The sequence below is a fragment of the Tetrapisispora phaffii genome, chromosome 1 (genome assembly GCF_000236905.1).
Source record: "Tetrapisispora phaffii CBS 4417 chromosome 1, complete genome".
NCBI lineage: Eukaryota > Fungi > Ascomycota > Saccharomycetes > Saccharomycetales > Saccharomycetaceae > Tetrapisispora > Tetrapisispora phaffii.
Window position 1 is genome coordinate 82,722 of NC_016520.1, and position 25,840 is coordinate 108,561.

At 32.9% G+C, this 25,840-nt stretch overlaps 10 protein-coding genes and 1 non-coding gene across 11 annotated transcripts; 7 read left to right on the forward strand and 4 right to left on the reverse strand.

Moving 5' to 3' along the window:
- Positions 1 to 293: 293 nt before the first annotated feature.
- Positions 294 to 821, forward strand: TOS6 (Tos6p; the record flags this gene model as incomplete). The annotated part of the gene is made up of 1 exon (XM_003683522.1): positions 294 to 821. The coding sequence occupies one exon, from the start codon at positions 294 to 296 to the stop codon at positions 819 to 821; it is 528 nt and encodes a 175-aa protein (XP_003683570.1).
- Positions 822 to 4,268: 3,447 nt separating this feature from the next.
- Positions 4,269 to 5,675, forward strand: TPHA0A00520 (transcription activator GCR1-like domain-containing protein; the record flags this gene model as incomplete). Its single annotated transcript, XM_003683523.1, has 1 exon — positions 4,269 to 5,675. The coding sequence occupies one exon, from the start codon at positions 4,269 to 4,271 to the stop codon at positions 5,673 to 5,675; it is 1,407 nt and encodes a 468-aa protein (XP_003683571.1).
- Positions 5,676 to 6,213: 538 nt separating this feature from the next.
- TPHA0A00530 (uncharacterized protein) lies at positions 6,214 to 8,250 on the forward strand (the record flags this gene model as incomplete). Its single annotated transcript, XM_003683524.1, has 1 exon — positions 6,214 to 8,250. The coding sequence occupies one exon, from the start codon at positions 6,214 to 6,216 to the stop codon at positions 8,248 to 8,250; it is 2,037 nt and encodes a 678-aa protein (XP_003683572.1).
- A 156-nt stretch (positions 8,251 to 8,406) lies between these two features.
- Positions 8,407 to 8,907, reverse strand: PTH4 (Pth4p; the record flags this gene model as incomplete). The annotated part of the gene is made up of 1 exon (XM_003683525.1): positions 8,407 to 8,907. One exon carries the CDS (start codon positions 8,905 to 8,907, stop codon positions 8,407 to 8,409), a length of 501 nt encoding a protein of 166 aa, XP_003683573.1.
- Positions 8,908 to 9,125: 218 nt separating this feature from the next.
- On the reverse strand, positions 9,126 to 14,015 carry MON2 (Mon2p; the record flags this gene model as incomplete). Its single annotated transcript, XM_003683526.1, has 1 exon — positions 9,126 to 14,015. One exon carries the CDS (start codon positions 14,013 to 14,015, stop codon positions 9,126 to 9,128), a length of 4,890 nt encoding a protein of 1,629 aa, XP_003683574.1.
- Positions 14,016 to 14,513: 498 nt separating this feature from the next.
- TPHA0A00560 (GTPase-activating protein) lies at positions 14,514 to 16,097 on the forward strand (the record flags this gene model as incomplete). Its single annotated transcript, XM_003683527.1, has 1 exon — positions 14,514 to 16,097. One exon carries the CDS (start codon positions 14,514 to 14,516, stop codon positions 16,095 to 16,097), a length of 1,584 nt encoding a protein of 527 aa, XP_003683575.1.
- A 621-nt stretch (positions 16,098 to 16,718) lies between these two features.
- On the forward strand, positions 16,719 to 17,945 carry PUS4 (pseudouridine synthase PUS4; the record flags this gene model as incomplete). The annotated part of the gene is made up of 1 exon (XM_003683528.1): positions 16,719 to 17,945. One exon carries the CDS (start codon positions 16,719 to 16,721, stop codon positions 17,943 to 17,945), a length of 1,227 nt encoding a protein of 408 aa, XP_003683576.1.
- A 1,199-nt stretch (positions 17,946 to 19,144) lies between these two features.
- On the forward strand, positions 19,145 to 20,014 carry PCL1 (Pcl1p; the record flags this gene model as incomplete). The annotated part of the gene is made up of 1 exon (XM_003683529.1): positions 19,145 to 20,014. One exon carries the CDS (start codon positions 19,145 to 19,147, stop codon positions 20,012 to 20,014), a length of 870 nt encoding a protein of 289 aa, XP_003683577.1.
- Positions 20,015 to 20,901: 887 nt separating this feature from the next.
- Positions 20,902 to 20,973, reverse strand: TPHA0Atrna10G. The gene has a single exon. It is a non-coding gene; the product is annotated as a tRNA-Gly (tRNA).
- Positions 20,974 to 22,200: 1,227 nt separating this feature from the next.
- TPHA0A00590 (SDR family oxidoreductase) lies at positions 22,201 to 23,214 on the reverse strand (the record flags this gene model as incomplete). Its single annotated transcript, XM_003683530.1, has 1 exon — positions 22,201 to 23,214. The coding sequence occupies one exon, from the start codon at positions 23,212 to 23,214 to the stop codon at positions 22,201 to 22,203; it is 1,014 nt and encodes a 337-aa protein (XP_003683578.1).
- An 855-nt stretch (positions 23,215 to 24,069) lies between these two features.
- MRPL10 (mitochondrial 54S ribosomal protein uL15m) lies at positions 24,070 to 24,981 on the forward strand (the record flags this gene model as incomplete). The annotated part of the gene is made up of 1 exon (XM_003683531.1): positions 24,070 to 24,981. The coding sequence occupies one exon, from the start codon at positions 24,070 to 24,072 to the stop codon at positions 24,979 to 24,981; it is 912 nt and encodes a 303-aa protein (XP_003683579.1).
- Between the last annotated feature and the right edge of the window lie 859 nt (positions 24,982 to 25,840).

A 25,840-nucleotide genomic window follows, 5' to 3' on the forward strand; every position in this document is an offset into this window, starting at 1 on the left:
TGGCGATCTTAGAACAGGAAAATGATGTGACACTGTTAATACTTCAAAAGCACTAATGGCAAGACGAACATTCAACTAAAAAATATACATATATAAATGGCAGTATCTTCTTGACATTAAGCAATTCAGTTTTGTAGTTCTTATAATGTTATTAATGTTAACTTTTTATTTGCAAGTTAAAAGAAAACCAGAAAGAATTCTCCACTACCAAGTCATTCATTAAAATATTATAATCTAAAAGATTATCAATTACTCAACCAACCTAATACACTCATTATACACCTTCAAGAAATATGCAATTAACTACTTTATTATCTGCTGCTGCCGTTGCTGCCGTCGCTTTCGCTGCCGACGTTTCTGGTGACATTACTTACGTTGATGTTACTACTACCCCAGAAGTTACTGTTTCTGCTGTTTCTACTGTCAAGACCACATCTACTCCAGTAACTACTACTACTGTGGCCACTACAACTAGTGCCCCAACCACCACCGCTACCGCTGTTTCTTCTGCTACTACTACCAGCTCAGTTGCTGCCGCTTCCACTACCACTGCCGCTGCTGCCACTACTGCTGCCTCCACTGCCGCCACCACTGCTTCTATTGCTACTGTTGCTGCCATTTCTCAAATCGGTGACGGTCAAATCCAAGCTACCGCCAACACTGCCAGCACTACTCTAGCAACTCTTGCTGTTGTATCTCAAATCAGCGATGGTCAAATCCAAGCCACTAACCATACCATCTCTGCCTACGAGGGTGCCGCCAACTCCGTCAAGGTTGGTGCTGGTGCCTTAGTCGCTGCTTTCGCCGCTGCCTTGTTATAGGGGGATCGTACTATGGAGTCAACTAATCCATTTTACTTTTTCCAACACAGTGCATCGACAATAGGATGATAATACGTGGAAATACAGAATACATTCAAGTTTTATTGTTCAATTGTTTTATTTCCTTTTCAACAGACATTCTAAATAAAGAGAATCTGCATCTAATTATAATCTACCTTTTCTACAAGCTACAGATTCCCAGGGGGTTATTACTAATAATATAAATATGTATATACATAGTCATAATAAGTAGTCAATATCATATAATACTACCATTACTACTGCTATAAGCTTCCTGCCACGTGACTTTAACATCAAACACATAAGGTATATTATGAGCAGGATGACCCAAAGAACATATCGTATATAACCAAGAACTAGAAAGAAAATGTGTTTGACCAGCTAGAGGCGTAATGAAAACTGCATAGTTAACCAACCACTGGAGAAAGACTGTACGAAGAGCAGAGTAATCTCATTTCTCAATCTGATAGCACTTGAATATTGACAATTTACCAAAATATGTCGAAAATAAAAAAGACATACTATTGTGGTAAGGCTTTTTTTCACGTCTCAAAGTACAAATACGATGATGGAATGCATGTAGGTCGCAAAATTGACAATTAGGAGGGAATTAATGAGGCAGATGAATTCAACATAAACGAAGCTAGAATTATCGCCAAGTAGATGCAATGGACTTTTTTTTCTCAATCTTTTTCTTGATTCGGAATTAGTGGTCAATTCCTGTTTTGAACTAAATTACGGTCATGGACAACAAGACATCACCTTCTGGATGAATAGTACATGCAATGAATCAACAGAAGAAGAGCGTGCTGGATACCAGAAAAGCAATACAAGTCTACTACACAGCGAACTGAAGACAATTATGTCTCATCTTTTTTTTTTTGGATGAAAGACACATACACTACCAGCTGGTACACAGATTATTGCAGTTGGTCATATACAGTAATCACTTAAGCATAGGCTGTGAATATGCAAAAGTGAAACAAATAAACAACAACGAATTATTGCTGTTCGTAATGGCTTTTCATTGAAACAACCCTAATTAATATTTGATGTAGCGGTAATGACCATACAATGATCGGTTATTGAAGAGGAACGAGTTTTTTCCGAGCACATTCGCCACGTCAGAGATCTTTGCACAACCTATAATGATCCGTGATCTGATTTTGTTGCAGTAATTATGGGAAGGCTAGGCACGGCGATTCTTCCACTGCACACATGTCACTACTACCATTGCTGCACAAAATGCACAAAAACAGTTTGCATCTTGTGCATTTTGCGTGTTTCTCCCAGTTTAAAGAATTTTTTCGGAGTGAGAACCATGTACTACGGTGATCTAGTAGCAATCTTGAAAAGCAAAACCAAAAAAGAAATAAAAAAAGCAATAACGACGACTTATCTTTCAAACCCATTAAATCCGAAAAAAAGAGAAATGCCAACGCCATTGGACGGTTTTGTGTTCTAAGACAAAACTCGTGCACGCTGCAATTTTCGAATTAAATAATACAGTCAATTTCTGTTACAGATAGCTTCCTGTGATTTCGTAACAAGGTCCGCACCGCATCGCTTCAAGAAAAAGAAAAACAAAGCAATCACTAAAACAGAAAAGCAAGAGAAACTGCTATCTGCGTTCTAATATCCTGTCCAAAAAGAGCGAATCGCAGAAACAGGAAATTGAAAGAACTGGAAAGTCTTTTCACTCTACGAATTATCTCTTCAAATTCAGAAACCACCGACACAAACAATACATATCTATAATACATGCACGTTTGAAACAAATTGAGGCAAAAAATGGAAAGGTCACTGCAGCAAATAATCTATCAGAGTGACCGTTATAGTAATGTTAAAAAGCTTAATAAAAAATATTGAAATGTTTTGAGAATTATTACCGTATTCGGTGGTTCACTAGACCATGAAGAGTTTTGTGTGTACTGCAGCTGTTGGACAGGACGTTTCGAGAAAAACAAAAAAAACAGTGCAAATAGAGGGGAAGGAGTGGAGCGCAAAGGAAGTACGAAAGCTCAGCAGTTTCCAGATATGGACAAAAAAAAAGTCCCCCAAAGAATGTGAATCTTGTATACGAACGGGCAAACCATTTATTTTTCTTCATTGGAACAAGTGTCAAATTGCACCGGGGACAGATTCTACCTTTAATTTACTCAAGGTTTAGCAATTAATTACCATATCAATCTATGCATTTTGATATGGTAAGAAAACTAAGAGACTCAAAGAACAACTCAGAAAACTCGCCAAAAACAGTAAAAAAAGAAAAAAAGTAAAAAATTTAAAAAAACAACACATCACACAAAAAATGTTTCTGCTGTACGGCTGCTTCTCTCAAAGAATACAGTCAATTTGTTTTTTTAATTTTAAAACAACATCGTTTTGAGATTCAAAAGAACGAGGTTCACTCCTACGTTATCACACTCATACTTCCAATGCCTCATTAGGTAGTTCGTATCGGTATATCGGTATTTCTTCTGCAAGTATCATATACAATTCAGTCTAGTTCTTCGTTGTTCTCCTGTGTTTCTCCATTTTGAACTATTCTTTAACAGCTATTAGAAGGCTTTGAAGACTTTTGGTTCTTCGAGAACTCCCATTACCTTTTCTGGGTGCTAATGCAAAGCTAGATCTCGTAACTAGTCCCTTTACTTCCCTAGATTTTGATAACCATTACGAAATAAGAGCCCATCGCTAACATTAAAATATCGAAAATTTTAACTTCTAATTACTGAAGTTTTTTTTTCCTCATTATAACGACAAAAAAAACCAACATTAAAAACAATAACAAAGAACAAATATTTCATTTATCAGATTATCCTGCGAAGAAAGAATCGTAATTGACGTTTCTTGATTGTCTCTGTTCGTATTAGATTTAGTACTCGACAAAATTCTTCATACTTGTTTAGTATCTCCCAAAAATGTCATCTTTCAAATTCATGTTGTTAAAATTAGCTGTATGAACAGTAATTAATTCAAGAATATTGTTATTAATGAATCATGAACTGGACGTTTTCTAAGATATCTCAGTAGACACCTTAATGCAGTTTCCGTCCTGTATTGAAAGAAAAATAAACTGCATGAACATTTTTGCAAAAAAACTCTTTCCTTTGAATATTTATAGTTCAAAGGAAATATACATACACATGCACACACATATATATATATGAACATATATATGTATTCTTTGTCTATGGTTTAATTTTTTTCCATACTTAAATTACATCTCTATAACGACATCAGATCATATTGTAAAAAAACACAGTAAAGCAACGGTGGACTCATTCACAAGGAATTTCGGCATTGATATTATACTTATCAAACATATACACTTTGTAACATTATTTTTTTAAACCAACATAAAAATAGTCAGTTGTAGATATACTCACAGAAAGGATAAGAGATCTGGAAAGACAGCTCGTGATGTATGGAGAAATGACTTCTACTTTATCTGATGATGTTAACTTCCATTTTAAAAGAGTAGACAATTTAGTCAATTCTCAGCAAAATCAAATTAATGATTTGAACAATCTAATCATGACACTAATTGGACATGATAACCTTCCAGCATCAAGAGAGCATAATTTTACACCAATCAGTAACCACAACACCAACACTTCTGCCGGTGCCAAGCATGCAAGAGGGATGAACGTGATTAAACTACCTTCTCCTAATTATCTGACACCTGTTCAAACGGCAGTCATGTCAACAAGCGACAGTGTTTTGATGAACAATATCGATACTATTTCAAGGTCATCAACTGGTAATACCGCTCCAGCCATCACTCCAATACCAAGCAACTCTAATTATAAATCAAATTTCTCATCAATTTCACATACTCATCAATTACCAGATCCAATATCGAAAATAAATTCTAATCCTCACACTTTGAGCTCATCCAACACGCCAATGTTCAAAAGTTGTAGTATTGGTACCACGTCACTGTCAATGGCAAACATAAATGAGGTAGGCTCTGTCCCAATATCAGCTACATCTAGCACAAGCGCATTGACATATAACCAAACATCAAGGAATAATTATAATGCTCATTACCAACATGGAAGCAGTGCTACCTCAAGAAATCATAGCGTAACAAACTTAAATACTAAAAATGGAAAAATGGTTCAATATGGTGCTGCTACAACAGCTAAAAATGAATATCATGGTTTAAACAATAGTCAACCTTTAACTGGAGGACATAATTCACACACAGGTACTTCCTCAGGTGTATCGTCCATTCTATCCCCTGTATCATTGCCAATGGAAAATGGCATTAGTTCCGTATCTTTGTTAAACCACAATAGCATGCATAATATATCTACCTTAAATTCTAGTCCAGTTGATATGATGAGCAGCATTTCTATGGATAAAACTAATCGCAAGATCAGAGATCTTGATTCCAATACTCAAACAGACGCCCACTCATTATCTCCTGTTCATTCATCAAGACGTTCCAAATTTATAATAAATCCCAAATCAAAGAGGAGAAAGAGTATCTTCCGTGGAACCTTCGAATTTGTAAAATCTCCTCAAAATGTTATAGATATTTGGAATGAATATACAAAAGGTTACAATGGACAACCATCAATTAAAGAAATGGAAGAAATCCATAAAACCACTTGGAGACGTGATCCTGCTGTGAATAAAAGATACGCAAGACGTAAAGTTCTTTGGAGAGCAATCGAAACTGGTCTAAAGAAAGGTTTCACTCTTGAAGCTACTATACAAATGTTAGAAGATCATAGATACACAGATAGGGCACAGGGCACAAAAGAACCAATTGGTTGGCTGTGTCAAATCAACAGTATACCAGAAGTTTTAAGAAGATAATATAACTCTCATTTCTACATCAGAACTTTTATAACTTGTATATATAATTATTAGTAAGTAAAACCTAATGTATACAAATAGCATTTTTTCTTCACAGAATATACTTTCTGTCATCTGAACTAATCTCAATTAACATTAAAATTGAATCATCTTTCATAAAAGATTGAGAGCCAATTCATAGGAGACAATATAATATGATTTCATTTAAATAGAATGCTTGTTATTTTTCCAATGTTAGAATCTCTCAATAACGATAATAACCAATAAATATCAAAAGGAATGAGAATGTTTATGGTGCCTGTATTATCGTCTCTTTTTATTATTCACATTCTTTATCATATATTACACTTTTACCCGAAATTGCATAATAAAAAAAATACTCGAAATTTGCGATGACTTTAATAATACCGTATATAAAAAAATGGTCAAAGCCATTTAATTACGAATTTGCCATAAACGGTGTACATTTATTCATTTGAGTATCATCTCGAACTCTATATCATTCTGAATTGAAGGATAAGTATTGCAGTCAATTGAAATGGGAAGTACTCATTCACATAACTCGCGTTCTGCGAAGAAACACAAATCTAAATCCAAATCCCATCGTGAGAAAAAAATTAGAAGGTCATCTTCTCATAGGATAGAAAATACATTTAAGGTACTTGATAATGATCATGAAGAGTTGTATGATAGTTATACAGATTTAATTGACCTATCCGAGGATAATGATGGCGAGGAACACAATAAAAATATGTTCTTGGTACTAGCTAATAGAAATAGTGATAACGCAGCAAATGGAAATGAAAAAAAAATTACGAATAATCCAAAATTGATAGATGAAGAGACTGAGTTTAAGGTTTCCGGTAATTTGGAAGACAATCACGATTTTATTGCATTCTCTGCAAGCTCTGAAGACGAACAAGCTACTAAAAATAGTACGCATTCAAGTGAGATGTCAGATGAATTAGATCAAACAAGCATGCTTAATGAGCAGTCATCAAATGAGTATTACCCTTGGTTACTTAATCACGATCACTCAAAACAAAAAGCGGTCACAGACTGGCTAACTCAAGAAATCAAAGATTTTACTTCATACATTTCACCAAGCCGTGAAGAAATTAAACTACGTAACCGCATTATAGCTGCTATAAAACAAGCGGTTAGGGATCTTTGGTCAGATGCAGACTTACTCGTGTTTGGATCATATGCTACTGATTTGTATCTACCAGGTTCTGATATCGATTGTGTGATTAACAGTGAAAAAGGAGATAAGGAAAGTAGATATAATCTTTACATATTAGCATCACACTTAAGACAACTTAATTTAGCGACACAAGTTGAAGTTATAGCTAAAGCTCGTGTACCCATCATTAAATTTGTTGAACCTAAATCGCAAATTCATATCGATGTATCTTTTGAGAGGACCAATGGTGTTGAAGCAGCAAAGTTAATACGAGAGTGGCTCGATGATACACCTGGTTTAAGAGAACTAGTTCTTGTTATAAAACAATTCTTAGCCACTAGAAGATTAAACAATGTGCATACTGGTGGTCTAGGTGGGTTTTCAATTATTTGCCTGGTCTTTTGTTTTTTAAAAATGCATCCTAAAATAATAACGAATGCAATAAATGAATTAGATAACCTGGGTGTTTTGCTAATTGAGTTTTTCGAATTATATGGTAAAAATTTTGCTTACGATGATGTCGCAATCAGTGTTACTGATGGACGTGCTTCATACTTACCTAAAACAGATTTCAAACAATTAAATCCTTCCAGAACATCATTCTCATTAGCTATCCAAGATCCAAATGATGCCATGAACAATATTAGCAGAGGATCATTTAACATAGCCGGGATAAAAAAAGCTTTTTCCAGTTCTTTTGAATTACTTACAAGAAAATGTTTTGATATGGATGATGCTACTTTTAAAGATAGAGTTGGAGAAAGTATTTTGGGTAACGTTATAAAGTATAAAGGTGAACAGAGAGATTTTAAAGATGAAAGATCATTAATTCAAAACCATGCCATCATTGAAAATGAGCATTATCATGCGAAGCGTAACAGAATAGTCTGCGACAATGATTTCCTAGATCTAACTAGCGATAGTGAAGTGGATATAATAAGTGAAGAAGAAATGTATAAACTGAATCAGAAGGTCAAAAAAAAGAAGCTTATGAAAAGTAAAAATAAAGAAAAGGGAGTAAACCCAGCAAAGTTAATTGCAAAGAAATCGTCAAGTCTCAAAAATAAAGTTCTCTCTACGGTAACAAAGACGAAAGTCCATTCTAGGAAATCAGTTTCAAGTCTGATGGGAATAAATGATTCAGAGAACGAAAGTGAACCAATCACTGAAAACACAAAAAAAATAACTACCAATGAGAACTCGTCAGATCATACAGATAACAGGGATAACGATGATGATTTTGACTCCGACGTTAAAAAGCCACATAAATCTAAGGAACATCTAATATCTGAGAAATCAACAATTAAGAAAACAACCGTTGATGCCCAAACCAGACGAAATTTTTGGTTGAGTAAAGGCCAGTCAATGTCTACTACGGTTATAGGAAATTGACTTTTATATAAATACATAAATCTATACAGATTTAAATTAACGGAAAGTTAAATCGCATTGATATGGTATTAATTATCAACGTAATATTGACTGGGAGGCTTATGGCCTTTCTTAATTAGATCAATAATCTTGTATCTTTTTTCTGAAATTTTTTTTTCACTTTGCAGTCTTTTTTTTTTGTATTCTTAACTCATTGTCTTTATTCTTGGACCTCTCCCATTTCTTCATCTTATCAGCCCGTGTGACATTTTGAAATGTACAGTGTTTCTTTATTTCATTGATTAATTTTGTTTTGCACGCCATTCTATTATCTTCTCTCGATCTAGTTTCATCAGCTTGCACTAAAATCATATCAGTAGTCTTTTTGTAGTATCTGAACGAACCATTGACCAATTGTTTACGCACTTCCTGTGGTATCCAATCGCAACCTGAAACATGTGGTAAACTTAAAGTACACTTCGTGTTCAATTTATTGACATTTTGTCCACCAGGTCCACTTGATCTATCAAATCTTTCTTTTAACAGATTTTTAGGAATTGAGCTTATGTTCAATTGGTTAAGCCAATTTTTTGCAATAATGGTATTATTACTAAGTTCTTTGATAACAACGTTTGAATAGCATTTTGTAAAGAATTGAAATGATACTCTAAATGTCATATCATAAGTAGAATAGTATTGATTAGTTCAGTTAATCAAGATACCTCCAGTTTCATAAATACGCATGCTTTTTAAAGTTTCAGCACTTAACCTCAACCTTTTAAGTCAAGATACACCATCTCGCTTCGCAGTTGAACTAATAGTTATATTAAGATATATAAAAGTTGCATTTATAAGAATAAAAAGTTTATTAATCTGGTCTATAAAATGCATAAGATTTACTTAGAAGATAATTTGGTGAATGATAAAGAGAGTTCTAATACGGTGTTCTGAAGCTCTGGGACCTTATGAGAGATTGGGATAGTTCTTAATATCAATGGATATAAAATTTGTAATTTCTTAACAGTATCATTATCAGTATCATTATCAAATTTGGATATTCTCTCTAATATTTCACGTAACCCATGTAATAAAATATCTAGTTCAATTTTACGAATTTTAGAAATTGGTGCTTTGCCAATTAATGATTGATCTGAAATGTATCTTCTTAAAGCAAATGCTGTTCTTGAAACCAAATATTGTACTGCCACTTCTCTTAATAGAGTGTATTCAGCTTCTCGATAACTGAAAAATTTAATCAAGTCTTTCAGACAAAGAATAGAACAGTTATATTTTGATAATAACGGTGGCTCGATAGTGGATCCAGCAATCTCTGAAAATTTGAAATTAGATAATGTTTTTGACAAGTCAAATAAATCTTCACTCATTTTTATCAATTCATCCTCAATTTCATCTAATTCGAATAGAAATGAGTTTGTCCATACAGTAGAAACAAACAGATTCAGTTGCTTTTCATCTACGTGCTTAATAACATTTGGACGCAACAATAAATTACTGAATTGCGTAAATTCCTCGATATCACTAAATTGGGTTTCTTCATCAATTTCTGCATTCACCCTGTGTAGAGGCGCAACAGTCACACTAGTATATATATCAAAAACAGATTGCTTATATATTTCGTTCTTTCCCAATACCGTCAGATCTTCAAAGAGTTCAACAGCAATGATTCGTAAACAATCAGAGGCCCGAATCCATAATGCATTCTTAGGATCTTCTGACAAATTTATCATTGATTTTCTCTCAGCAACTTTTCCGATATTCTTCATTAGCTTTATCGCATAAACATCATCTAACACATTTTTATTAGTCATAATTAAAGCACTTAATCGTTGTTTTAAAGAAACAGATGCATTATAACATACGGCTTCAAATGTTGGAATACGGTTTTTAGAAGATTCAGACAATTTTGGCATTAGTTTCTTCTCTATTTTCTCTCTCGTATCAAAAGGTAAGCTAATTATGTTACTTAATTGTAATATAATAGCTCTTTCAACTTCACTTTCCTTAATCATTTCAAATGAATTTAAAGCAGTTAATATATAGCTTTGTAAAGTTGAAGGTCTCTTATTATCCCTAGTATGCTCTGGTAATAAGGGGTATCTAATAGCTGCATTGAACAAAGTTAATGATTGTTTAACAAAATCCATTTCTATCATATCATATTTTTTTAATAATTGAAACAACTCTGGGAAACCTTTAATTAATTCATCTATACAATCATAACCTGATTTATTCTGGTAGGCATTTTTATTAGATATGTCGCTGTATATAATGTTGAAACTACACCAAGTTTCATAGGTTGTCTTTAAGATTAATGTTGGAACATCTTTCATTTCATTTAGTTTTTTAATTAATTTCTGGAAGTTTGTGATAGCAATAAAAGCTGCCTCTGGTGAACTTGACTTTAAAACATGATTAAAGAAGCTTATTAAAGAAAGCCACTGATCAATTCGTTTATCGTTGTCTCTAAAGTCATTATAATGAATTGGGTAAATATCGATAAGGCCTTTGAATGCACTGTCTAGGAATTCGCTATTAGCAACCATTTCATTTTCGTTTAGACGTTTATTTAACAACTTAGTTAAAACATCATCAAAAATCAAATCCCAATTAGGTAATATAGAGATATATGATGATAATATTCTATAAAATGTTTGGATGGAACCATTTTTAATTTCAGCTCTCTCATCATCAATACAATCCATTAGTCTTTTTAATAAGTAGATCCATGAAGATATGGATAAATCTTGAGATAATATTGCCTGGTGTAATTCATTCCCTTGAGCAGCCCCACCTGTTTCACTTTTACTATAATGCGTTCTCATATAGTCACCAATTAACCAGAATTGACTAATAGAGGCGAATGATACATTTAAGTTCCATTTTTGTATTACGAAGGTTACTAATGTATCAATAACTTGATTAATTGAATTCAAAGGTAATGTTTGAAGAAAATCATCAGAAATGAGTTTAAAAACATCATAGGATATATCAACCAATTCCTTATACTTCATACTAAAACCGACAATCAATGATGAATCATCTCCATCTTTCTCTAAAGAATTCATACCATCTAAGTTTATCCATTGGAATGGGCAATTGATAATATTGAAAATAATAATCCATGAATCAGTCATGTAATCACCAATTTCATTTAAGATATCCTTCAAAGCTGATAAAATATGAAGTGCAATTTTTAGTTCAATATCAGCGACTCCATTGTATATTTCTTGATTTTCAATTTTCAATTTTTTCAATACATTTATGCTATCATTAAGAGGATTGAAAACTAAGTTTTGCAAGTATGCAAATCTCATTTGCTTGTCATCGCCAGATTTCATTTCATCAGTAACATCAATTGTACTTTTTATTATATCCAAAATCAATCTGGTTGCATAAAATCTCAAAGATACATCATATATATCTCTATTTCCAATGACGTAAACATAATAGTTCATGATTTTTTCCCAACTTTCCTTACCTTCCTCAAATGAAAATCTAACGTTGTTACGTATAGAAATTTCCCCAATGTTTGTCATGAAATAACTTCTATTATAAACACAATATTTGATTGAATCATTGGTGAATTCTGATTCCGAAATATCATTTGCTTCCTCTTTTGTTGAAATATTTTCTGAAGAACAATTCATTAAAGTAGTTATAAAATTCATGAATGATTCTGAATCATAATTTTGGGTGCTTGCTATTAAATTTTCCATGGAATTCTCTATAGAATTAATTTCTTCTTTTGAAATAACGGGAGCTTTTGGAATTTTGGCTGCAAAATTTGAGCTTTTATAATCGGGTGATGGACCATAAAGATAATAGGATACCCATTGGCAAGAAACTAAAATATACTTCCAACTTTTTTCTTCAAGGTTAGAACCTAGCGAAATTGAAAGTGATATCAAAGCTCTGAATAATCTAATATGCTTTGCATTAAAATTTCTAGAATGAAGCCTACCTTTCATATTACTTTTATTTTCAGTATTGCTATCATCATTATTTCCTTGACCAATTAACGTATCACTTATTTGATCTAAAACGGACATGGAAGATTGTCCTATATTGCCACTATCAGTGGTCCTTTCTGTGTCAGCATCATCAACAGAATTTTGGTATATGGATGTTAAAAATACTTCTAAACATTTGTTTACTTCAGTTGTCATTGATAGAATTCCAACTGTATGTGTCAACTTTTGAAAAGATCTTAGTAACGAATGGAATATTTGTTTGTCTAACGCATTTGAATGGAAAAGTTTTACGAATAGATCAAACATTTCACTAAATGTACCTTGAGTTGTAGTTCTAATCCCCCTAAAGATCTTTGAATTAGAGTCGGTATCGCCTTTATCCAATGCTGATTGAGCTTCTACATTTAAGCTATCAGAATAAGAACAAACTATGGATATGATAAGCCAAATGATATAAGAATCATCAACCGGAGGTGGGTTGATTTTATCTAAGATAGAAATATATTGTTTTCTAGCCATTGAAGTCTCAGTTAATGTACTTGCAATATCAGAGAATCCAATGATCTCAGATATTTGTAAAATGTTTGTTATATTTGCCTTGTTAATTAACTCCATCACTTCGTGTAATAAATTTGTGATAATATGCTTTTTATCTGAATAGTTATCATATAGCATGTATATATCTGCTAATAGAGGAGTATCTTTGAGAACCCCCAAAAACAGTTCAAGGGATAAAACTTTATTCCAAAGAGGCTTAGAGGATTCTTCAGACAGTATATAGATAATCAGTGATAATATTACTTCCAGCTCAATTTCAAGGACCGATAGAAATTCTTTCTTAATTAATGTTCTTATTGATCTATAACTTCTTACAACTGTGGTAAATTGAGAACTGGAAGACATAATCCTTAGTAATGAGGGGATAATTTTAATTCTTAACAAATATCTTAAGTCTTCATTTCTTATAAAAGCCGATCTGTTATTTTTTAATACTGATTCTATTATTTCCAAGGTATAATCTAATGGCATGATATCTAATTTTAAAGCTCCTTTATGATCAGTTTCATTTCTTTTACTAGACGTTTTACTAGAATCGACAGAAACGCACAAATAACTGAATATTCTATTTACATCATATTGATATGCATTTACTTTTATAGTTTGTTTATTATCTTGATTTTCACCATCTGCTACAATGACATCATAAATAACTTCATTAAGTACACTTTGCGTTTCTTTATCATTAGAATTCCATTCATAGTCCAATCTTTCGAAAATTTCGTCAATCAACTGCTGCATTGTAGCATTTGCGGTATCGATTATTACTGCGGTCTTACTTCCCAAAAGTAATGAACTGGAACAGCATTGTAACAATTTTTCACAGAGAGGACCATATATATATCTGGAATATGTTTTGAAAAAAGTTGGCAAAACTTGAAATACTTTCAATTTTATTTCATCAGCCAAATGGGTAGCTGAAATAAAAGAGTCTAGCAAAGCGCCCAATTGACTCTTAGGAATATATTCAACAGTTAAAAATCTTTGTATACATTGCAAAGCAATACTTGTTAATTTTGCATTACCAGAAGAGGTAGCAATTATAAATGGCAATATAAAATCAGGATGTCTTCTCAATTCATCAATTGACTTAACTGTTTTCAAAATTTCAATGGACTTATCACTAGCTTGATGAATCTCATTGTCTCTTCTTTTTGATTCGTTTGATAAAAGACCCAAGTTTGATAATAGTAATTTTTTAGAAGCCTCGAAGGTTGCAGTTTCACCAGTAATCATTTTAAATTTTACAAAACCTTGACACCTCAATTACCAGCAAAACTTGACAAGGGAGTAAATGTTGGACCAATTCTTTAAATATCCACTTACTATTAACTATTATTAACTTCTCCTGAAATATTGGTTTTTATACCCCAGCACAGTAAATAATGTTGGTTATTATTTTTCATTGGAACAAAATAGAACTATTTACATAGTTTACATATGTGGAACATTTAATCACACGTGACCGCTCAGGTAGTAAAAACGCGATGAGCTTTATCCATAGTAAGAGTTACGTACCATAAAACCTTTAAAGACACTAAAGTGAAACAGTTATTAACTTGGTGACTTTATTAATATATTCAGCATACGATAAGATTTAATTCCTACACTATTAGATTATCAAGAGTTGTAATATTGTAAGTTTTGATGGTTGTGTTGGTACAGCACCCTCCTAAATTAATAGAGAAACATAATAATATTCGTGGACTGGTTTAATATTCATTGTGCCAATTTATGTTGAATAGGATCTTGGATTCTATTGGTGGTGGACTTATTAGTAAAACTACTGTGAGAGTAAGAAGTATACAGAGCGAAGATGGAACTAGAAGTGCAGAAAGTAGTGAAGCTATTTGTGTACCCGATTCTAGCTCATCAAGCAGTGAACTCGATTCAACTCTAAATCAAACAGATATGGAGCGTGGCGTTGCAGGGTTTGCTATTGGACCAATAAACGACGACAATATTATATCTGGTATAATTAGTAGCTATGAAAATGTGAGTATTGCCGACAAGAGCGATAATAGTGATGAACTAGAAGAAAGATCAAATTCAGAAAATAAGTTGTTAACCGTGGATATCAAAAGTTTCGATATTTTAAATACAGTTAGCTGTTCAACTGATGTTATAATAGCACAGACTACTGATGTGAATGATTACGATAGATATGGATTCAGGAAACAAAGCAGATATATATCAAAACAGGATTATGATAATTGGTGTGATTCCTATTCAATACAATGTGGCAAGAAAAAATTAAAATGGGAAAAATACATGGAAAGCAGTGGACTTGCTTGCAAGAGTGAATTACCAACCAGGTTCCCTCCCAAAAGCGAGAAATTTCTAAATCTAGTTAGAGAAGGTGTTCCTTCCGAATGGAGAGGTAATGTATGGTGGCACCTAGTGAGGGGACAGTATCTATTGAACAAAAACAAGGATACATATAAATCATTACTATTAAAAGTTAAAGAATATCAAACTTTAGGAGATACATCCAAATTACCTGAAGGAGACGTAATTGAACGTGATTTAAATAGAACTTTTCCCAATAACATCCATTTCCAAAAGGAACCATTTCAAAATAATGAACCAAAAAAGATAACTTCCTTGCGTAATATTCTTCTGGCATATTCCATTTATAACAGAGATATTGGATATTGCCAGTCAATGAACTTTTTGACTGGCTTTCTTTTACTTTTTATGAATGAAGAAAAAACTTTCTGGATGTTAGTAATAATTACGAGAAGATTTTTACCAGGGGTTCACAACCTTGATTTAGAAGGTGTGAACATCGATCAGGGTGTTCTTATGTTACTAATGGAAGGAAACTTACCTACTCTGTGGCCATACATTGAAGCTACTTGTAAGTCGCATTCAAACAAGCCTTACCATTTACGAAGAACAAATGAATTTCTTCACGCATTACCTCCTATAACTCTTTGCACAGCAAGTTGGTTTATGTGTTGTTTTATTGGAATACTACCAGTCGAAACTACCCTTCGAGTTTTAGATTGCTTATTTTATGAAGGTTCTAGTTTCCTTTTCAGAGTGTCAGTAAATCTAATTAAGTTAGCTGAAGAATCAATTTTAAAAGATAAACCCTATGAAACCCTCTTTGATTACTTAATCGGAAGTGATAAAAATTCTGATGAACGAGCAGAAAACTTATCGTATGTCAATGCAGACGAGTTGAATATCGAATTCTTTCAAGTTTTGCAAAGGATTCCAAGACAGTTGTTAGACTGTGACAATTTTTTTGATAAAGTACTGTTCAAACGTCGTGCTAGTTTTAAAAGATTTGCATCAGGAGAAGGTGGATAATTATAGAAAGTATGTGGCATCACAAAGAATGAAATACAAAAGGTACAACAAGATATTCGGACTAGATTTCGATAAAGACAATCATGCTTCTTCACAAATTTTCGAAAATACAGACACCATGCATAGTTCATTAGTCGAAAAATCGAACTCACATCCAATTTCGGAAGAAGTAATACACAAAACATTATCATCGACAATTCCAGGTTTTCAAAACAGACATGACGGGATAGAATGGCATAGGCATTTTAAAGAGAAGCTGAAACATTTACCAAAAGAACAAAAATAGCATTATAATATATATATAAGTATATCAGAACGCAATTATATCTATAAAACACAATTTTAAGAAAATAGAAGCATTAATAAAACTTTTTAAACATCTCTTTAATTTACGATCTTTCTATATCATAGCAATTTTTCATTGAAGCTCAGACATCTCATCGCTTACCGAAAACTTTTACTATGAAATCTATATAAATGAAAAGATACATTCTATGGTTTAATTCGCAATTTAAAGATGTGTTAATGAATACAATTGAGTATACTAGTTCATATAATCAAATAAATTATCTCACGTAATTGAGAATAAATAAAATAGTAAAGGGACCGTGAGAAAGAGAAATGAATGGTATATTTGCGATCGAAAAGCCTACTGGCATCACTTCAAATCAGTTTATGATGAAGTTACAACATCTATTGACAAATAGTCAAGTGTTCTCAAAAGAAATCCAAAGAGCAACTACCGAAAGAATACAACAGTACCAAAAGGAAACTGGCAAAAAGGCAAGTAAGAGAAAACTCCGTAAAGTTTCTAAAGTTAAGATGGGCCATGGTGGTACTTTGGATCCTCTTGCATCAGGTGTGCTAGTGATTGGTATCGGTACAGGTACAAAACAACTAGCAAACTATTTATCTGGTACAGTTAAAGTATACGAGACAGAAGCTTTATTTGGCGTTTCAACTACTTCTGGAGATGTTGAAGGTGATATTTTATCTCAAAATTCCGTAAAACATATTAATATAGAAAATTTAAAGACAATCCCAGAAAAATTCATTGGAAGTTTAAAGCAAACGCCACCAATATATGCAGCATTGAAAATGAACGGTAAACCACTGCATGAATATGCGAGAGAAGGGAAACCTTTACCTCGTGCCATTGAGCCCAGACAAGTTAATATATATGATTTAGTTATATACCCAGATTCATGTTCAAAGAACCATAATTATGACTTTTTAAGAAAACCTACTGATGAATTAACAGAAGTGACAATCAAGGATTTAAATGCGAATATGCTCAAAGATTCTTTATATTTTTCAAAAGAATTTTGTGAAAAATACAATAAAGAATCTGAACTTGCAGATGTTGAACCTGCCATCGAACTTTCAGAAGAAGAGAGAGCTATGATCGAAAATGATGCAAATTACAGAGCTCCTTTATTACATTTCAAAGCCAAAGTGTCGTCGGGTACCTATATTCGTTCATTAATCAGTGACATTGGTAAAGCCATGAGGAGTTCTTCTTACATGGTTAAATTGATTCGTTTACAACAACAAGACTGGTCATTAGAAAAAGGAAATGTCTTCAAAATGTCTGATTTCACTGAAAATGATGAACTGGTTTGGAGTAGAGTATTGGAACTAGTTCTTAAAGAAGGCGCGTCAGTCAATATAGCTGATGCGACAGCAAAAATTAAGATAGAGGTGGCCAAGGAATTGGAAGAACAAGCTCAATTAGCAAGGAAGAATGCACTTGAAACTGATACTATAGCGCAAACAACGACTGTGACTGATGATAAACTAAATTTAGAACAATTAACGTCTAATAAAAGGTCCATTGATGAAGTATGATAAACCATATTTAAACAAAACTCGAAAAACACTACTTCAACATCTTCCATAAAAGGTAAATATGTAATTTAATTAGTATTTAATACAATATTCAATGAAAAAAGTGAGCAAACAAAGTCCTTTTCTTCCTCTCATCTACATAACTTGAGCACATTAACATATGAACCCATTAACGGTGAAGGCACGATCATCCAATTTACCCAGAGTTGCACCATGATTAGCCAGATCATTGACATAGTAAACGAAAGTTCAAAAACTTACATAATAAGATACCAACACTTCAATTAGTATTTTCGCACCATATGAAGTAAGATGTGATCATTAGGGAAATAGTGCTTTTAAGATTTGCTGACCTGTTGCTCCATATTAATTTTATTACTTCTTTTGAAATTGATTAACTTTTGAAATAGTTTTCGTATTTGTTAGATATATTATGTAATTTAACAATTTAATTTCGTAAACTATTTCCTAATTGGGAGAATCTGACATGAAAAAAATTGATCTTGACGCGAACTGAAAAAGGAAATTATGTTTTTTGTGGATTTTTCTACTTAACATTTCGAAAATTGGTGTTGCAAAAGGAATAAATGCACGTAGAAAGCAAAGTTAATTTCTTTCATACGTACGTATCGCGAATTTTGGTGATCTCAGATCTATGCCTCGCGATGTCTCGAGACTCAATTATCCTCAAGAATGACAAAGGTTCGTTATAATTACTTTATTATATTACTGTATTAGGTTGGGAAATGTTCATTTAACAACGAAAATTTTCGTAGTTTTAATATCCTTTAGTAATTCTTGCGTTAGGCGTCTTGATAATTTATTAGAACGACACCAATTATTATTCATCAATTAGGTAGTTCAATATAGGAAATTTTAATGTTAGCAGTGATAAGTTCTAAATCATAATGACAATCGATACATACATTCATATATATATATATATATATATATATAAGAACATTGTTAAATCTTCATTCAATCTGGTTGGAACTTAACTTCGGTTGCTTAACTTTGTTTCTCATTAAGAATTGTTCTTATTTAAGAACACCAATAAAAATATATTCTACTACCAGATACCCTTACCAGAAATTTAAATAACTTTTAGGTTCATTAAAAAACAGTTATTGTCATTATTACGCTCATTTTAAAATTATAACGCTTAATACATTCATTTTTAACATTAAAAAATTGCAAAGATGACCAGAGAACATAAGAATGCCTTACGTATCTTAATGAAATCCCCTGTTACCGATGATATGATTAAATTTTTGACTCACACAACATTAAATGTCTTACCAAATATCAATAATGAGTTACCATCACCTCCTGTGTCGCCAGGAAACTCCAAGGAATCGAAACTACCTTCATTAAAAACTTTCATAACAAAATTGGTCAGATACACAAATGTATACACATCTACATTATTAACAACAGCTTGCTACTTAAAGAAACTACAAAGAATTTTACCAAAGGACGCTAACGGATTGCCATCTACAATTCATCGTATCTTCCTAGCGTGCTTAATTTTAAGTGCTAAATTTCATAACGATTCTTCTCCATTAAACAAGCATTGGGCCGAATATACAGACGGTTTATTCTCTTTAGAAGATGTGAACCTAATGGAAGTTCAATTATTAGCTTTATTGAATTGGGACATTAGAATCAAAGAAGAAGATCTATTCATTGATCTTAGATATCTGTTGGAACCAATTATTAGAGACTTAGAAATGTCAGCACAAAGAAAGAGACATTACAAACAACAACAACAGCAGCAGCTGTTGAAGGCCGGTCCTTTAACTAAAGATCATACCAACAGTAAAGTTTACAATCAAAGGAATATATCAATTGATTCTAATCTAAGTTCGTTGACATTGACTGAAAGCAATAGCACAGTAAGCTTACATAGCTCTCGCTCAATGAGTACCTTGAATAGTCGTTCTTCCAGTCCGTTATATGCTAAACCACCAAAAAGCTATGTGCCAAATATAAATCAAAAAGTCAGAAGAACTGAAGCCAGTGAATCAGATTGGGATTTAGAAGATATAATGGCGCAATACGGATTTTAATAACATTAAAGAAAGGTTTCAAATTTGATAGAGAAAAGGTAAAATATTGTTATTCTACCTGATAGTAATATGTAATATTCTTTAATAACTACTTATATAATAAAATATAATATGAACACTGCATGCACACATTAATAGTTTGATAGTTTTACATTTATACTAGTATTTCCATATATTATATATTGTTATTGGTCACATTATTACAAGCGCTGTCGCTTATATAGTTAAGTATTTAGTATTCTCAAAATTGCTGTTGCCCTAACAAGCGGAAACCTCCCAATTCAATTGCGGGTAAATGGAATTTTTTTTCTGAATTTCACATTTTTTTTAAAATTTGGAAAGGTATAAAAGGAAGCACTATTTGCGATTAAATTTTAAAAAAATAATTGTTTCTTTGAACATTTAGAAATTAAATACGTATTATTTTATTCAGTTTCATGAAAAGCAGCATTACCACACGAGGCATGCAGATGGCCAAGTAAATGTTACAAATCAATACATGATATGTAGTTAAGAGAAAATGATGGAGAGTTCGTTGATAAGTATATTAAATTTTTATCACTTTCTTGTTAACTAGTGATGTTTTTGTACATTATTTGAAAATGTTGACGAATGAAAATGAATATGACGAGAAAAAAGCTGTGCACCAGTCTGAAAGAACCCAAAGTACTCAGGTGTTCTGTGAAGCATATAGTATACCCAAATTTCTGATCCTTTTCATTCAAAAATATTTTATATTGTAATCTTAAATGTGTATTGTAAGTTAATTATAACATCTTAACCCTTTTTTTTAAAAAAATAAGGCCATGTGTATTGATAACAACTTAATTGACAAGAAGTTAAGAGCAACCAAACATTCGTAGAACTAGTTGAATTGAGAAAAAATATGAACGGTACGAGAATCGAACCCGTGTCCCCACCTTGGAAGGGTGGGATGATAACCACTACACTAACCGTCCATTTCTTGTATTTTACTGTATGAGAGTAGTATCTTTACTAACATCACATATATGGGAGTCCATCCAGGGCAATTAGACGCCCTTATTGGAAAAGCCACTGGACGTATAAGTGAATATACGATGCCAGACATTTCCTCTTTAGGTTATTATCACAACGAACTGTCAGCAATCCCAGATTTTGAACAGAAGTCATGGTATCCATGATCCATTAGTTGTAAAGACAAATTGCATGTAATAGACTTAACCGAAGTTCCCGATTAATAAACGGCCGTTTAGTTAATCCAGTCTATCTAACGTCTGACTCCTACAATATATTAGTCATTAACCCCGTTCAATTGACATGTCGTTTAATGAATGAATTGAAATAAACCGACATATTGTTGGAAATGAGACTGGTCGTATAAGTGACTATACGATACCAGATATTACCTCTTTAGGAGATTATTGTTGCAAACCTGAAACAATAGTGCCTGCAAGAATGTAATAGCAGAATTCCTAATGCATAAATAGTACTGTAGAACCATCAGCCTGCCGTACGTGTTCAACTCGACGACGTCGTCTCGTTGGACAGAACGGTAGACTGAAATATTATGTATATATAAACCCCGGTAATCAATAACTAATAATTCATTGATCCAGGTCCAAGAGACCAGAGAGATTAATCTGATTATATAGTATATAATCTAACAACATTTTAGTATATTAAGGCAATGAACACAACTATTGAGCACATATAAAAGGAACAGAATGTGACGATATTTAAGTCTCAGATGCAACAGTGGATAGTAGTACTCTAACAGTATTCGCTATATGTAGTTTATGTAATAACAGAACGAATTAGATTAAATATTATGATACTTACCTACTAAATATGAACACAAACGAAGAACTTAACCACCCAGTCGACCTCAATACCGTAGAACCTGTTGCTAGTTGTACGCTTGTTTCTCCAAAAATTGACAACCTCTATTGTTAGTTCATCAATTGAATTTATGAAAGAGATGGGTGTTTAAATATAATTGAGCTCCATGTTTTCATGTCCCAAGGTACTACTAACTGATTAGGAGACAAAAAAGGTTGGCGAAGTTATGTTAAAATAGAGTTATATAGAAAGCATAACACGTTATTTATTTCGTAGCATATACTAATTTTTAATACTATTAAAGAGAAAAAACCAATTATTTAGTTTGACATTGACTTTGGTGAACGTGGTGAATGTAATTGAACTTATAGACGGCCTTCTTTTTTTAATACTTGATGGACCAAATCATATAAAGCCTCATCATAAGTTTTGAATGGAAAGCCCAATAATTTTTTTGTCACGCTAGAATCACAGATAGATGGAACTTCGTCTTCACCACTGACATAAGGAGGGATGACACCTTTTAGTTGAGGAAATTGTTTGTTCATAGAATTTAGCGATGATTGGTGGCTGTAACCGTGATTAGTCAACAACAGTCTCTTTCCGACTAAATCCTCCCTTTGAATTGCTAGAACATGAGCTTTTGCGACATCGTAAACGTGGATGAACTCACCCTCATATTTTGTTGTTTCCTTAACGTCGGCAGGAGTGTGTAACAATTTGTTAGCTGATTCACATGATCCGTTCAAATGTTCGCCAACATCTTCAGCAAATAATTGAGCACCATAAACAACACCAGGGTTGATAACTACCATCTGAAAATCAATAATATCTTTGTTTTCTTTCAAGAATTCCCATGCAGCTTTTTCAGCAAAAGTTTTTGAGCCACAATATGCCATCATAGTTGATGTTTGTGCCTCCTCCCAAGTAATAGGGTTCCAACTCTTTTCATTGAAAATCTCTGAACCATCCATCTTTTTCAAATCAATAATAGCAGCAAGTGAGGAGGTTAGAACGAAACGTTTCACTGAGTGAGGGGCATATTTCTTGATAGAATTCATAATACCTTTAACACCATTAAGTGCTGGAATTAAATAATGTGTTTCATAATCAGTATTTCCTGAAGGTAATGGGGATGCCATATGAATCACAGCATCGATTGCTGAAGAATGTTTCTTGAGTACTTCATCGAATGCATCAAGGTTAGCAATATCAGGGGCTATTTCAATTGTTAAATTAGGATTATTAAATTGTCTGTTCAACTTTTCAGCCTTAGCTTCTGATCTTACCGTACCAATTACCTTGTAGTTCTGTTCTAATAATTGGTTGATAACATGTAGAGCAATGAATCCTGACGCACCTGTAACTAACACAGACATATTTGTATAGTAATGTATTGAGATATTCTAAAATATTCCAACTGACTCTATTATGAGAATTGCTATATGATATCAGTTGTATACAAAATACTTTTAAGGGAATAATATAAATTGAGAACGTAACATGCAAACTAGCAACCTTCTTATATACTATTTTTTTTCTCATCTGATGCCGTACAGCATTTCATTCCATACTAATATCCTGTTTTATATCGCTTACTAATAATTCAATTATTGAACAGGGGGGTAAAACTATATGCTTGTCAGAGGGAAGACAGTTGTGAGTACGCAACTCATAAGCTACTCTTTGACAGATATAAGGAATCAAACGATATGTAAACAATTAGCTCCTATTGGGTTCTTGACGTATCGTCTACATTACGCCAAAGACCTGATATTATTCGTTTAATGAACAGACAAGAATATATGTTAACTGACTTTTCAAGCTTCCAAATTTTATGTGCACCATATATGATCTGAACAAACATTTGTGTTAACCAAAACATGGCATTACACCTGAAATCGTAGTTACAACAATCAATTGCTCTAATACACCAACGATTAGTTGCTTAATATACATGTCTGTATAATAAATAACCTTATTATATTAGCATTGAATTTTCTTATTTGTAACGTCCCAATTTTTCAGCGCAAGAAAAACAAATGTAAAAATGAAAATTATGGGCTAATCTCCTGATAAAAACTTCGACTAAATAACAAGATATATAATAACTAGGTTATTTATGTTGTTATGTGTTAGTTGCTTTATGTTTATGTACATTAACATTATAAAAATAGCAACTTGGAGTGAATTGAGAGCAAGAAGATAAGGTAACTGTTATTTCCGTAAAGAGCATGTTATCCCTTTCCAGTATCAATGGGCTTCTATTAAGAAGAAATTGTATTTCAATTTCTCAGATGAATAGTAACGAATTATTAAAAACACTAGCATTAACTCGTCGATATTCATTGTTAGGTAATTTGAAACCAACAGAAGGGTCCACAAAGAAGTACAAGAGAGTGGGTCGTGGTCCTTCCAGTGGTAAAGGTAAAACCTCTGCAAGAGGTCAAAAGGGTCAGAAGGCAAGAAGCAGTGTTAAGCCATGGTTTGAAGGTGGTCAGACGCCTATTTATAAGTTATTTCCAAAGGTGGGTTTTATTAATGTGCATGCGACCCCAATGAACGAATTGAATCTAGAAAAAATTCAGAGGTTTCACAATGAAGGTAGATTGTTATTGAATGAAGACAATGTACTAGATATGAAGACAATGAAGGACATTGGGTTAGTAACAGGTGTTATTAAACATGGTGTGAAAATTCTAACCGGGAGAACAGTTGAGTACAATTTACCGATCAAGATTGAGGCATCTAGAGCCTCTGAGAAGGCGATTGAAGCAATTGAAAAAGCCGGAGGTGAATTCACCGCTAAGTACTTTAATAAATTAGGTTTACGTGCGCATCTAAGCCCTGATTGGTTTCTTGAGAAAAGAGGCAGATTGCCTTTACCTGCTAGGCCTATTAAAAGGAAAGATATTGATTATTATACAAAGGAATCTAGTCGCAGTTATTTGATCAAGGAAGATCACCCATTCTATCAAGATATTCTTAATGCCAGAAGTTCACAAGGCTCCAAGAGCTCTAGAATGGTCAAGGGAGCCAAGAAAAGTGCGTTGGAGATCCAGCTTGAGAAATTAAGTTCTGAAGCAACCTCAAACGTTTCCTCTTTCGACTCTAAAGTGATAACTTTAGAAGATATGCAATCTTGAGTATAAATAAATGTTTATAAATGTGTAAATATAAAGCATGTAAATAATTTGTAGAAGAAAGTGTACTTGGAATAGATACATTTATGTCCGTAATGGTTGAATTTAATTTTTAGTTCTTTTTTTACATATTTGAGTTAACTGTAAAGAAGGTTCTAGCACAATCTTTCAAATGATAGATGAAAACTTTTCACTACAATGTAAATGGCTACGTAACAAACACAGATGTACCATACAGCACCAAAGATCTTAGGAGAATAACTGAACACGTAATGTGTTCACTCAAGTATGAGATAACTTATATATAAGGAGGACATCTAAATTCTACATAGATTTGTGTTAAATATACTAATAAAAGTGCTCAATAGTTGAATTCATTGCTTTATTATACTAGTAGTTGTTAGATTATATACTATATAATCAGATTAATCTCTCTGGTCTCTTGGACCTGGATCAATGAATTATTAGTTATTGATTACCGGGGTTTATATATACATAATATTTCAGTCTACCGTTCTGTCCAACGAGACGACGTCGTCGAGTTGAACACGTACGGCAGGCTGATGGTTCTACAGTACTATTTATGCATTAGGAATTCTGCTATTACATTCTTGCAGGCACTATTGTTTCAGGTTTGCAACAATAATCTCCTAAAGAGGTAATATCTGGTATCGTATAGTCACTTATACGACCAGTCTCATTTCCAACAATATGTCGGTTTATTTCAATTCATTCATTAAACGACATGTCAATTGAACGGGGTTAATGACTAATATATTGTAGGAGTCAGACGTTAGATAGACTGGATTAACTAAACGGTCCGTTTAATTAAGTCGGGTAACTTCGGTTAAGTCTATTACAT